General features: G+C 41.5%; 1 protein-coding gene across 14 annotated transcripts in view; it reads left to right on the top strand.

Annotated features, from left to right (window-relative positions):
* Window positions 1-14,180, top strand: part of ppfibp2b (PPFIA binding protein 2b) — a 131,316-nt gene that overhangs the window by 46,847 nt on the left and 70,289 nt on the right. For all 14 annotated transcript variants that reach the window (XM_039809423.1, XM_039809422.1, XM_039809419.1 and 11 more), the window contains exon 3: window positions 7,771-7,979. In XM_039809423.1, coding sequence (XP_039665357.1) covers window positions 7,771-7,979 — 209 coding nt within the window. The remainder of the gene's footprint in view (window positions 1-7,770; window positions 7,980-14,180) is intronic.

Below are 14,180 nucleotides of genomic sequence, written 5' to 3'. Positions count from 1 at the left end.
TTTTTGTCACACAATACTACGAGTCGGAGAAAAGATGGATTTTTGTAAAATTTTTAGTAAAATTTAGGAGTCTATTCACCCAGTTATTGACATATTACACAAATATATTTCACAGTTTGATACATGAAAATTATGTTTTGATTAACGTTAACGTTAGGCTACTGCTCTGCTTTCTGCTCAAGACTCGGCTTAAAGCCATTGTTGTCATATAGCAACCGAGCGTCTCTAGCCAATTCCAGCTCCACAAGCTACAAAATAACTAATTAGGCGGTATTTAGCTCCTAATAAGACTGTAGCGACATGCCTATAGGTAGCAGTATACAGTGCTATGTGTACGACTTCTTCATTTGGTTACAACAACGACAAAAGTGCTTAAAATTGTAGAAAACCACAATGTTTACTACGTGTGATGCACGACGTAGCAATCTTTGAAAGTGAACTCGGGGTCCTCTGAGTTCAGACGACTTGACGAGTCGTATATACGACCTCGGTGGCGTTCTTTTTGCAACTTCCGGTTCGTAACTCCGGAAAATGACTCGTAGATTGACTTCGGTGGACAAAAAGAACGCACCAGTTGTACGAGTTCCGAGCTCGTAAATACGAGGACAGGGGGTGTGTTTCCGACTTTGATCTCGTAAAAAACGAGTTGCGAGGTAAATAGAACGCGGCATAAGTTTAGGCGTTTCCTGGGTAGTATTTTGTTTTCGCCGCAAAGTGAATTCCGCTCTGTATTTCATTTTGAGATTATTTTTCATTGAATATTGAAGTTCATAAATAACTGTTTTGACATGGCATTGGCCGAGTGGCACTACATTCATGGCATTATAGTAAAAGGGGGATTTAATTCTTGCATGTTTTGTGGTGCATGCTTTTTTCACAATCGCACCCTGTGTACGATACAACAACTTAATTAGATCATGAAGCCGATTGTTACTATACAATTAAATATGCAATTATCAGGTTTTCAGTGAAGAGTATGAACTACACTGCAGACTAGATTCTCTACTCCCAGAGTGACGGCTAATTCATATGAACGTGTCCAGCGCTGGTTGAAGGCGCATCGGAAGGTCATCACCATTACACGTGTCTTGTGAATGAAATGTCTCTATCGTCACTGCGCTGCATTTTTATTAACTGTGATAATCTTGTCGTGGGTCACATCTCTTGCCAGACAAACTATATCGATGTATATGGTATTGTCTCATACTTTATGTCGTTTGAAAATATCGATATAGCCTAAAAAGTTGATATACTGCCTAGCCCTACAGCAGATTAAGAAGTGATAAACTGAACTAGTGTACTTCACCTTTGACACTGCCTCATTTACCGTGTTAATATGTGTGTGTGTGTGTGTGTGTGTGTGTGTGTGTGTGTGTGTGTGTGTGTGTGTGTGTGTGTGTGTGTGTGTGTGTGTGTGTGTGTGTGTGTGTGTGTTATACTGTATACATGTGTGTGTTCTTTCATGTGTGTAACTCGGGTCTATTTGCTGCAGCCAGTTCAGCCTTGTCCAACTAGATTTAACTAACAGTACAGTAAATGTTTAATGTAGTCCACATAAGGAAGATATGTAGGAAAACAAGGATTGATCCGAACAAAGTATCTCTTTAATCACAGAAGAACGGAGAGGGAAAGAGACAGGGACAGGGGACTTTGGGTCATTGTGAATTTCTCAAAATATGGAGGTCTGTGATAATGACCCGATATACAAAAAATCACATTTTTGGCTAAGTTTCCTTTATCCCATACAGTATAGCACAAGTGAACAAAAGAGGGTTTACAGGTACCACTGTCACATCAAGCTCACCAAATTACTCCTTGTTTGCCCAAATCACGCTGACCTCATTGAGTGCTCTGAGTTTGCAATTCCGCCTCTCAATGACCACAAATAGAAATACATTAAAAATCCCATTAGCGATAACATCAGCCAATCACCAACAAGGAAATTAGAGACACTTATCAACAGAATTTAGATATGTTGGTCATATTGCTTTCCATAATGAACAGAGTTTTCTCTTTGGTTAAGTGTCTTGTGGGAATACTAGTGAAAGCACTCAACTGGTTAATTACTTTAATTTTTGCTATTGATTGATTGAAATAGTGCTACCATCTACTATTCACAGGCAGAGCAGTGCTTACTAGACTTAGTCCCAATTCTTACTATTAACCCCTTTCCACATTTTAGAGTGATCTTCAGAAAAGAGAGCTTCCAGGGAGCATTATAAAAATAACTTTAATATGTAAAAGAACACCACACATCATGAATTGTGCAAAAAATCAGCAGCAGACAGTGAAATAAGACTACATATGCAGACCTTGTTCCAAAATAAAATTGCTGAGAATGCTTCTGAGAGTAGTGGGGTGCACTAGTAGTAGTTGCAGATCAAACAGCGTGGAATGGCTAAGGAAATAAAAATTACCATAATGCTGATACAGTGGCATCCCCACAGTATGTTTCTAATTACAAAAGAATGCAAGGAATTATAAGCAGATGGCACTACTACAGCAGAACATAGTATATAATAGCTGTATGTATCTCAATTCCATACTACTACTACTACTACTTTTAAGTATACCCAAATAAATTTTGAGGCAGATACCAATATTAATATTTGAGATTTTGTGATTAACAATTTTTATTTTTATTTCTTAACAACATACAAAAACATACAACTCGCAATATGAACATATCCCCACCCCCGGTTCATTGTCAAAATAAAATACACCGTGCTCATGGCAGATCATATTTCCCTGCACTACACCTTGAAAACATCATAATGGATGGAAACGGCTACTGTTGTTGGTTTTGTGGTTCTGTTTATAGAAACTACATCCCAGGGCTCTAGGGTGCGACTAAGATTTTTCCTAGGTTGCACCGGTGCACCTAACGTCCTCGCATCCACTGCCTCTCCATGAACAAAGCGAGGTCGTTTATATCGATATGTTTAATGTTGCGTTACATGACCCACTCCTTCTGTAAAGCCGTGCCTGTGTTTGGATCTCTCCTCCGCGCAGCCCCGCCCCCATTCACTCACACACGGGCCGGCTCACCTGCAACATCGGAAAGCGGCTCATGGAGAGACACAGCGCCGCCGGTCCACATGCTGACATTTGTCCGGGTCTGTTATTGAAAACAAGTGAAGGAGCTTTCTCAGAGATATATATTAAATATATCCCAGGCTATTTATTTCAGATAATTTACATACAGTGTTGCAGCTCTATATTTTCAAATTGGGAAGGAAACCCTGTCTTTGCATTTTATTTTAATCACATCTGTTATAATAAAAGAGCTTGTGAAAAGTGGCTTTGACTTAAAACTGAACATTTAGCCCACTTTGTAAAAAATATAGAGATATATATTGTGTATCGCCATTCAGCCGAAAAATACAGAGATATTATTTTTAGTTCTGGACTAGTGGAAGATCTGATAATAATCAGTGTGGAGGGGCCCAGCTTGGAGGATTTTGATGCTAGGGAGTGTGGCAAGATGGTTTAGCCAAGGCCAAAGGGGAAGAAGGCCAAATTACAGGTGTTGGCCATCTGAGGGGCATTTGATAGCAAGGGGGGACCCGCTATAAGACTTTGAATGCAATATAATTGTGCTTCAAATAAAAAAAAATGTACCAACTCCTTATTCTTGTTTAAAATAATTGACATAATATATATATGAATGTATATGGAGTGTGATAAAAAGGTGACCTTGAAATTGTGGCGTTAAAGGCGACGCAAGGAAAAATGTGGGTGCACCTAAATTTTGTGCTGGTGCACCTAAATTAAAAAAGTTAGGCGCACCAGTGCGACCAAGGCAAAAAGTTAGTCTGGAGCCCTGCATCCTGTTATATCGCACAATATAAAAGTAGCTTCATTGTATTTATAAGTTGTTTTTCAGAAACACAAGTTTGTCCACACTTTCACTAGTGAGGGTAGATCTTGTGGCAGTGACTATGTCACAAGTACTGCCAGGTAGCATTTGGCCAACTTGGCTAGATTTTGAAATATTGTTTCATTGGACTTCTATGAGCCACGCGGGTCGGATTCCACAGAAGTGCTTTCCTTGGCTACGTAGGCATATACCTCCTCCTTCACCTTCTGCCTCAAATCAGGATGGTTCCTCTGACCAGTTGCAAAGAGGGAGCCAAAGACTTCTGCCATGGCTGACTTCTTTGGAGGAGGTAGGGAGGATGATGTCTCAGACTCTGGCATCTCTGGTAAGGAAGTAGCCTGTGAAGTTGATGGCCTGTCCTGTGTTGTCTCTGTGGTCTCAGTCTGCAGTATTATAAAACAAAATGTTTTATCAGTGAACACTGTAACAACAATATGTTCAGTTAAGACATGACAGAAGTGAGGAAAAATCAATCAAATACAAAACAACCTTAGCATTAAATACATACCTGCTCTGTTCTGCTCAGAACTTCTGTGATGAGATCTTCAAAGACACTCTGGTGACAGGCAGGATCCAAGTGAGGGAGTGATTTGAACCTGGGGTCCAATGCAGTGCATTTATTAAAGAAATCCTGGAGATACTGGTCTCTTTGGTTTCATTTCGATGGCATTTTATTTTTTTTTTTTTTTTTTTTTTTTTTTTTTTTTTGTTGTGGTTATTAAACCATGTTAGTTGTTTCAGTGCTCAAAATTGTAGTGATGGTCTTCAAAGGTTTCATAATCTTAACCACACTCTCTGCGAAGCTCACCTCCTGATCTGATCCTTTACTGACTTGTCTGTTAATGCAGAGTAAATGGCAACTTGCTGTTCCAGATAGTGCTCGACCATTTCGTAGCTGGAGTTCCAGCGTGTCAACACATCATGTATGAGGCAGTGTTTTGGCAGGTCGAGGATCACCTGTTTACAATCTTTCAGATTTTTCCTAATAATCAAGATACCTGGTTGATTGCCAGTGCTTTTTGTGCGGCTAAATTTAGGGTATGGGCAAAGCATGCTACATGTGGATCCAGCCCTGCTTCTCTGACTGCATTAACAATGTTTTTTGCATTGTCTGTGGTCACTGAAATAGTTGTTCCAGGCCACTCTAGTTTCCACTCTGCCAAGACCTCCAGAGTCAATAAAATGAGCAGTCACCGTGAGATAGCTTTCTCGCACGCTCGTTGAAACGGAGGGTGCAGCTGACAACTCGTGCTCCATCAATGTCCGTGTTTGGTTGTATATGGAAGGGACTACAGTTTGCCTCATATGTGAACAGGATGACATGTTGTAACGAGGTTCGAGTACATACAGCAAATACTTGAAGCCAGGTTCCGCTACGAGTGAATACGGGCGCATTGAAGGTGACATGTAAATTCCGATTGCTTCAGTGATTTTTTTGTCCCTCTTTGTGTATCTAAAGGCTGGAGAAGTTGGACAGTTTTATTTTTGTCTCGTTCCAATGATTGGCACATCTGGGTGATGGCGTTGGATATGCGTTAGCATGTTAGATGTATTTCCACTCACATACCCAACAACTGCTGAACAACGCCAACACACAGTCCTCATCTTATCCACCACTCTCTCTCTCGCCTGTACTACTGTAACTGACTGGGAAACTGAAGTTTTCTTGCGATCTTGAAGAGTCCTCTAACTCTTGTGGGTCGCCACCACTCACCATACTTGTCCTTAGTGCTGCTATCTCTGACTCACTCACTGGACCGTCACCCTGACAAAAAACTGCATACATAGGCGGAGCTCGGCTACATAAGCGCCAATCAGAGCTTCAGAACTAAGGCGGGGCTACAGATTAGGTGTCCCTAAAGAACCCGCGTATCTAACAGTAGTTCCGCATTACATTAATTCATTTGCACCTAAGTTTTATTTATTTTTATACCGTGTATTCTCCATGTAAATTAATTCACCGAACCGTGACGCCCGTACTGTTTCCGCTCAATACGAATTCATGTACCATTCCACCCCTACTGCACACTATTAGTTTATTCAGCCAAAATAGGACATTTAAACTCATATAGCCTAGCGACATCAATTCATAGAAAAATGTAAAGCTTGTTGATTGAACAATAGGAGCTTAAGTCACCCTTTCTGTTTTTCGAAAAAAAAATTAAAATTCTCATTCATAATTTTCCCTTTGAAGAATAATGGCATTTTACTGCAATCAGCTGAATTCAAAGGGTAATTTCATTTTGTGTCAACATGGACCCTATTTTCCTGTTTTTGTGGCTGATGGGAACAATCTTTGAAATTGGTCTTGTATTAAACAAGACCACTAGTTGACAGCGGGAAAACAATGGTCGTTAATGGGCAATTGTGCATCTCTTCAATTCAATTCCACTAAAAGTGCTTGTTTTGCCACTAAAATGTCTGACATTATTATGGAAAGACTCCCTACAGAGGTTGACCTTTTTGTTAAAGAGTAAGATCCTTTTTGTTTGACATTAAACATCCCCAAAATCGTTATCGCCAAACCCATCAGATTCTGTCTCGTCGCCGTCTGTGATCAGTCCGATGACGGTCGTGTTGTCAGCAAACGTAGTGATGGTGTTGGAGCTGTGTGTGGCCATACAGTCATACATGAACAGGGAGTACAGGAGAAGGTTGCACACAGCTCTGGGGAACTCCAGTGTTGAAAGTCAGAGTGGAGGATGTGGTAGAGCCGTGTCAGGATCTAAGCTTAGGATGCAATCACAGATGTTGGCGTTTAATCCTAGGGCCACATCCACACTACTGCGTTTCCAAGCCCCTAAAACTAAGACAAATCTCTGGTCTTACTTTTCGTAGTCACGCTTTGCCAGAACATCCACACGCTGCAGAGCGGAGGAGGGTCTGACTAGTCCACATAGCGTTCCGGGATGGGAGAAAAACGTGCTCTGCTTTATTGCCATTTCTTTAAACCAATCACAATCATCATGGGCGTCGCTAAGCTCCACACGGAGACGCTGTTAAATAGTCGAGAGAAAACTCAGAGTTTAAAATTCCAACACAAAGAAAGCAGAAGGGTGAATAATGTTTTGTGCTCTGGCCTACACACACTGCATGGATGTATGGCGAGATGAATGTGTTCATGTTCTGTTTGTTTCTATATTTATATTGTACATGCTCATGTTCACTTCTCCTCAACCATTCTAAAGTTATTTGTTAATATAATGTGCAGTAAATGCAGCAGTGAGTTAGTGCACAATGTCTCACTGTCACTGTTAATACTTCATCTTAGTAGATCCTCTCTGCTTTTATTGAACACAAGGTTTCTTCATATGCTATAGCCTTTATATGAGGTCATACTTGGGTAAATAGCTATAAAGTGTTGCTTTGGACTATTTAAGCTGTACAGTGATACCCCATGGATTAGATGTGACCTTTTTTTCTTATACTTCCTTTGATTTATATCTTTCAGTTCTTCAACTCTGAGGCTTTGATGCTCTCTGGAATAAGAAATTCAAGCAGATGTTGTTTTCATTATATGCTGTTCATTATCTTTGGGCTCCAAATACTCTATGGAGGGACTTTAATGTGTGGCTGTTTTTCAGAGTCACAATTATTTGAGTGCATCCAGATGTGCGTGTGTGTGTGGGTGCCAGGGAAATGATCCAGGTGACACATGGACATTTTGGAAATATTCAGGAGGATGTATGGCTCTAAATAAATTCAGCTTTCTTAGTTTCCAAAGCTCCATTCTCGGTCCTCTTGGGGTGGAGTGGCTTACTACATAGTAGGTCATATACCTAACAGATTAGTTTTGTATTGCAGTCACGTTTTAGTTTTGAATAATTATATAAATAATCTTTCTTTAAGTAAGTAATTGCCTCTCCTCTCCCCTTCCGCCCACTGTCCAGGTTCGAAAGCAGCAGCAGTGGAGTTTTCGAACAGCATGTATGACCGGAGTTCTCCCATCAGCGCTGGTCCTCTGCAGGTCGTTCAGTTAGCTGAGGATCTCAAACTTGCCTTGGAGCTCCAACCCAACCAGGATGAGAGAGAAAGTCTCAGAGCACAATTACCTACAGAAACAGCACATATTCTCATAGAATGGCTTCAGAGTGGAACTGTGAGTACATTGTGTGCTATGCTTCAAATCAAATGTTTTCTTATTTGTAGTCTTAAGATACAATTTGTTTTCTGGATTGAAGTGTTCACAAATCTAATTGCAGCCACGTCAACTGCAGAAGTCACACTTAATTTATCTGCATCACATCATCAAAATGTGTGTATGTAGTGTTTTGTCCTTTGTGAGCAGTCAAAAAGAATGTAATTCCAGTTTGTGTAACATTATTTCAGCATGATGGATTGTCTGGGCTTTTTTGACGTTGTGGATTCTGCTCGGATAATTTTTTTCATGCTTTTCAAGCATGAGGAACTGTTTCCTTATTCTCATGAAACATTGTGTTTTGTTGTTTTCTCTAGTTGCAGATTGAACCACAGTTCTCTTGAAGAGTTTGCATGTATTTGTAATCCTGACACTAGGGGTGGGCGATATATATCGTCTACGATAATATCGCCATTGTTGTGTTAACGATGTGCAAATTGGCATTATCGAGTATTTAAATTACTTAGAAAAAAACACTTCAAAACACGCATTGGAACGCTACACATTCACTAATGTCAACAAAGATGGCGACGCGCGATTGTGCAGCGGCTACTAGCTCTCCTGTCGGTGTATATTTATACAAGTACAGCCACACTGAACTAATCAATATAGGACTACGATGCAACACAGCCGTTACGAGAGCCTTCCAGGCGGCTCATAACATCCCGGAGGACACAGCCAGACCGGGCGCTCCGGGGATTGTTGTTGGCATCTAGCAGGCCGAGCTAGCTACCGGCAGGATCAAGACAAGAACTCCGGCAAGGCCAGACAGGGAGGACTGCATTTTTGTGCATAATGAATGGAGTACCAGCTGCAGGATCGTTGCCCAGCACTGCTCACCTGACCTGGAAGCCCTGGCGGTAATATACAGGCCATTTTATTTACCACAAAAACAGCACACTGCCGTCTACATAGCCCCTGACGCTAACGTTAGCACAAGTTTGGCTCACTGGTAACCATAGGGAACAAACTGCTGCGCGTTCACCAAAGGGGGTACATATTATAGCAGGGGACTTTTACAAAGCATCCTTAAAGGGGTGATTGAATGCAAAATAGTTGAATAACAACAGTTCAGTGGGTAAATAGGACATACATAGAAGCTCAAAATCCCATTGACACCCCTTTACTTTTACTTTACCTTTTAAAATCTCATATTTTGAAACTGCCGCTGAAAACGGGCGAATCTCAACAAAGCTAGTTGCTTACGTAAGCATCTCAGGACCTGTACCTTTGTCACGCCCATGGGTGTATTAAGAGAACGGTCACGCCCCAACATTTACATAGGCTACACAACTGACCTGAGATCAGGTAGTCTTCTGAATCTAGGTCGCGCAGATCTCTGCTATTCCATTACAAAATTCACTTCTGAAACTTTTTTATGTGAGAAATCAACTATGTAAAGCTCAAATATGGGCCGCTTTACGAAAATGGATGGCTAATTGCATTCGACTGTGTGTCGGAGTTCAGCGGCCGGTGCTGCCTGTGTTGTTCCCCCGCCGCCTGGCCTGCCTTCCTTCACAGACCCCGGCCTGCTGTGAGCTCGATTGAGCTCCGTCACGGCTGGCAGCCCACAGCACTCCATACCCGCGCAAAGTAACCCTTTTTTGGGCTAATGGACTACCAAACGCCGCTGCTCTGACAGAGCTCCAGGGCCTGCAACTCCCCTCTTCCTGCTAGCTAAATGCCCGGTGTATGTGAGTGAGAGCGCGGTCAGTGAGCTTGTTATGCCAGCAATCTCTTACCACAGGTTCCAGTTAATCTTTTAATGTGTGTAATTATAATGTGTTGAGTTATTTAAACGAACGATTGGGGAGTCCGCGAGTCTCATTGATAGAGCCTGCGGCTGGATGTAGCTCTATCAATGAGAGCTAGCTAGCCTCTTCTTAGAATTCCTCTGAAATTCACAAATATTCACCGTTGTTAGCTTTACAAGACATTTAGGTAGATGTTGTATAAGTGGCATGACGAAATTCAAACTGTAAATATACTCGAATTACGCCGAAAATGAAGCTAACTATCCGTGATTTGTAGCTACACATAGCGAGGATTGAAGGGACAGTCGCAGCTAACGAAACCCCTAATCTTCACAAATATTCATTAACTTGAAATCGGACACCGTTGTTAGCTTTAGAGTTTACTCATGTTTACTCATTAAGGGGCAGTAATAACTGTTCACAGTTAAAAGAAGTTCTTGTTTCAACAAGACTTGTACGTGTCCACTGGTATCGGTATCTACTCCGATACTGCCTAAAACGCTGGTATTGGTATCGGGAAATACTGGAGTTTATGCACTGATCCGATGCCACGTAATAAAGCCCTATAGAAAATCTACGTTAAAGTAGTATATTTACGTTCTTTTTCCGTTATAACTGACTGTCAAACTGGATAATAAAAGAAAGTTCTGAGGCATTCATTGTTTGTATTTGTTCATGTTACACAAAGAGTTTAACCTGAGCCAGACAGACAACAAAGATAGAAATAATATCACATCCATGCAGGTAGTATACAATTGTTAAAACATAATAAAATATATGACACACTGGTATCGGATCGTTACTCGGTATCGGCCGATACGCAAGTTCAGGTATCAGAATCGGTATCGGGAAGCAAAAAATGGTATCGGGCCATCTCTAGTGTCCACCCAGGAGGTGTAGCATGAGCAACGCGTTAGTGGAGCTGCAGCTTCAGTGTTTCATCTGTCTATGCTAATAAAGAATAAATAATCTGTACTGACTGTACTGTAGGTCACTTGCATTTTGGCAGTGCTCACAGTGTAATACACAACGACTGTCGTTACGAATGCACAACAGAAGAAAACAGCCTTACATGTTTAATCAAGTTAAAAGTTTTTGTGGCCAAAACATGGCCTCTGTAGACAGTTTGCTGATTAAAATAAGAGTGTCTCTGTTCTGTTTGGCATGCAATAGTCTTGCATTTCCAGACCTATCTCCACAGCGCTGTGGAGTAAGGTCTGGCCCGTCTTCACATACACTCCTGAATAGGAGAAAAACCCAGTTTGTCTGTGTTGTTTGCATTTCTTTAATTTGCATTTCGGGTTATCTCCGGTTGCAAAGACAGTGGATCTGTAAAATGGTCTCAGGAAGGAACTTGTTTTGGTGGAACATTTGCACCCCGCAAAAGAAAACTCCACATAATATATTAAATGAAGTTAACTGTTCACACAATACAGTAACATGAGCTATATAAATTAGGCTGGATCTGTAATTTGCTCTTACCAGTGTATTTTGTCCAGGAGCGATTCTAGGATCCAACCTTTAGGGTGGCTAAGCTCCTAATGAGAATGTGACACAGATACAGTGCCTTGCAAAAGTGTAAACCCCCCTTGCTAAATCATTAGCCGATAATCTCTGAGCTAGCTACTTAACAACAACATCAGCTAATGTTTTTTGACACTATTAACACTATGATGGAGCTAAACCTGACACTTTTTAAGTCACAGTAATAACAACCAATTTGACACAATTTTCTAAAATTCAGCAATTTTAGTTACTTATGTTTCTATTTGGGTTCTAATCTGCGCCATGAAATCCTCCGGTGACTACCAACGTTAAACTTCACAAGCACACTCTTGCTCTCCCTCTGACAGATCAGATAGAGCGAGACTCAGCCAAAGGCTTGAGTCTGGCACAACCAACTCCAATTGGCCAAAACTACGTTTCTGTTAACCCTTTCCTGGACTGGGTTACAACTTACAGGTGCATAGCATTGGCGACAGCGACACAGGATATTGAAGCTGTTTCAAGCCCTTTGAACCTGTAATTGTTTGTGCTCTGTCACTAACAGACAAGTTTGTAACTCTAATTTAAAGCACCAAAATTGATAAAAAAAAAAGGGTCTTAAATTGGTCCCTAGCAAATCCCAGCCAATAGGTTCCAAAATGTCCCAGTTAGAGAGAAAATGCCTTGTAGATCTTTACAATCATTCCCCGAAAGAACCAAGCAGGCCTGCTATGTTGCACGATCCAGTTTTTTTTAGAGTTTAGCACGGCAACACAAAGAAAGCAGAAGGTGAGGGACATCCGGCGGAACTTCCGGCGGCATCGGAACAACCCGGTAAATAAACCGTTGTCGATCCAGACTATGCGCGCAATCACAATGCTAACATGCTTGTGCTTAGTAGGTAGGCTGATGAGAAAGTTGTTAGTTTTGCCAATATTTTGTCATATGTCCAATTATTGGACAAATAGAAATGTTGACTTGATGATGGTGCTACTGTAGGGGAACATTTAGAGGATCACCAAAGTGATTACGATCCATCCTAAGGGGAACATGAATGTTCATTCAAAATTTCATGGCAATTGGGCTCACCTAGGGGGGGAGGCGCCCATGTGCGGAGCCTCGGTCCTTGACGCAGTGGCTCGAGGTTCGAGTCCGACCTGTGGCCATTTGCTGCATGTCTTCCACCTCTCTCCCCCCTTACCTGTCTACAGCCGCCCTGTTTTTTGGGCTAAAAAGCCCAAAAAATTCTCTTCAAAAACAAAAACAAAATTCATGGCAATCCATTCAATAGTTTGAATCAGATGTTTCAGTCTGGACCAAAGTGATGGACTGGCAACCAGACTGACATTGCCATTTAAAGAGTCACACCAATACCAGGGCTGTAAAAAATAGAGCTTGTAAACCTCTCTAGATTGAATATTTCTGTGTCAGTGGGTTTACAAAGCTGCTCAATTTAAATTTTTACCCTTAGAGATTACACAGCTGGGTTAGAAATCACACTGTGTGCTCAGTGTTCATGTCGCAACTAATAAAAGTTGTGTTCACTCGCACTTTGAACAGGATGGATTGCCTGCTAATGCACAAGTTATATAAGTGTAGTATATCCTTTGTGATGTGTTGGAAGTTGACAGTGTCTGAAAAATGGAGTCAGATGTGCAACATGCTAACCATAAGAACCAGCTGTTTTATCTTGAAAGACTTCTTCCAGCAGGAAATATTTATGTTTATAGTGCACAATGTTTTTTTTCTCTTCTTTCAAGACAATAGAAAAGAGAGGCTGGATTCATGTTTACATTAAGCAGTAATTAGAGCAGGAGGCTGGTTTCAGGCAGTGCTGGTTCAGTATCACAAACAAAAATCTGCTTTCATAACTCCATTTATCTACACCCCTAAGGTGACATTCTAGGGTCACAGAGATTCAGCTTTATGCTTCTGTTTTTTTGTGAATTTGTTTATTAAAACGATGCTGCACACCAGGTCTGCATCACTTCACACATTTTATCAAACTAATCAATTAGTAGAGGCACAGTCAGGTGGGGTCAGCTGAAGGGTGGAGAGGGAGAGGAGAGGAATTTAGCTGCTGTGCTACAGAACAGCTATTCTCTGCTGCAGTAGGTTGGCATGTCTCTGTGAGGATGAACTTGGGGCTCATTTGGTCTTTGTCCCAGTCTTACACCAGCCTCTTCAACTGTTTGCATGTTTGTTTGTTTTTACTTCATTTTTTTGAAGAAGAATAAAAATACAACAAATATAGAATAAACAGGTGGTCACCTATGCATTCATACAAATATTAAGCCCCTTTTCCCCCGGACAAATGACTCTGCAGTAGTCATCACTAGTATTTTCTCATTTCCAATTGGCAGTAATGGAAACATGGGTGGACACACTAATGACCCGCATTGTCCATTCGTCTCCATAGGCCAAGCAGTCAGCCTCTTCCCATACAACCCATTCACATACAGCGATGGTTGCGGAGTAGTCTCGCTTTGCCAGACCTTCCTTCACAGCGCTATGGAGGAGGGTCTGGCTAGTCCATAGAGCATTCCGGGATGGGAGAAAAACATGCTGTGGTTTATTGGCATTTCTGTTAAACCAATCACGATCGTCATCGGCTGCAAAAAGCCTCGGGAAGGAACTTGTTTTGTTGTTTTAGTCGTGCAACAGAAAACTCAGATTGGACAGATAGTCTAGCTAGCTGTCTGGATTTACCCTGCAGAGATCTGAGGATCACTTAACTATAGTCCTCATAAATCCACCAGAGTTTAAAATTCCTACGAATTTCCGTCGTCAACGGAGCAATCCCAGAAGTGGAACGTCATGGATATAGACTAGTTGCGGAGCTGGCATGCAAGGCGCTGGCCCACTACATGACGTGGGCATCGCTGCTGCTCCTCAGTCAGAAGTGACAGAGAGAGGCGACTGT

This window comes from Perca fluviatilis, chromosome 8, assembly GCF_010015445.1.
Source record: "Perca fluviatilis chromosome 8, GENO_Pfluv_1.0, whole genome shotgun sequence".
NCBI classification, from domain to species: Eukaryota; Metazoa; Chordata; class Actinopteri; order Perciformes; family Percidae; genus Perca; species Perca fluviatilis.
The sequence above is the reverse complement of the archived record's forward strand: the minus strand, read 5'-3'. Positions and strand labels throughout refer to the sequence as shown.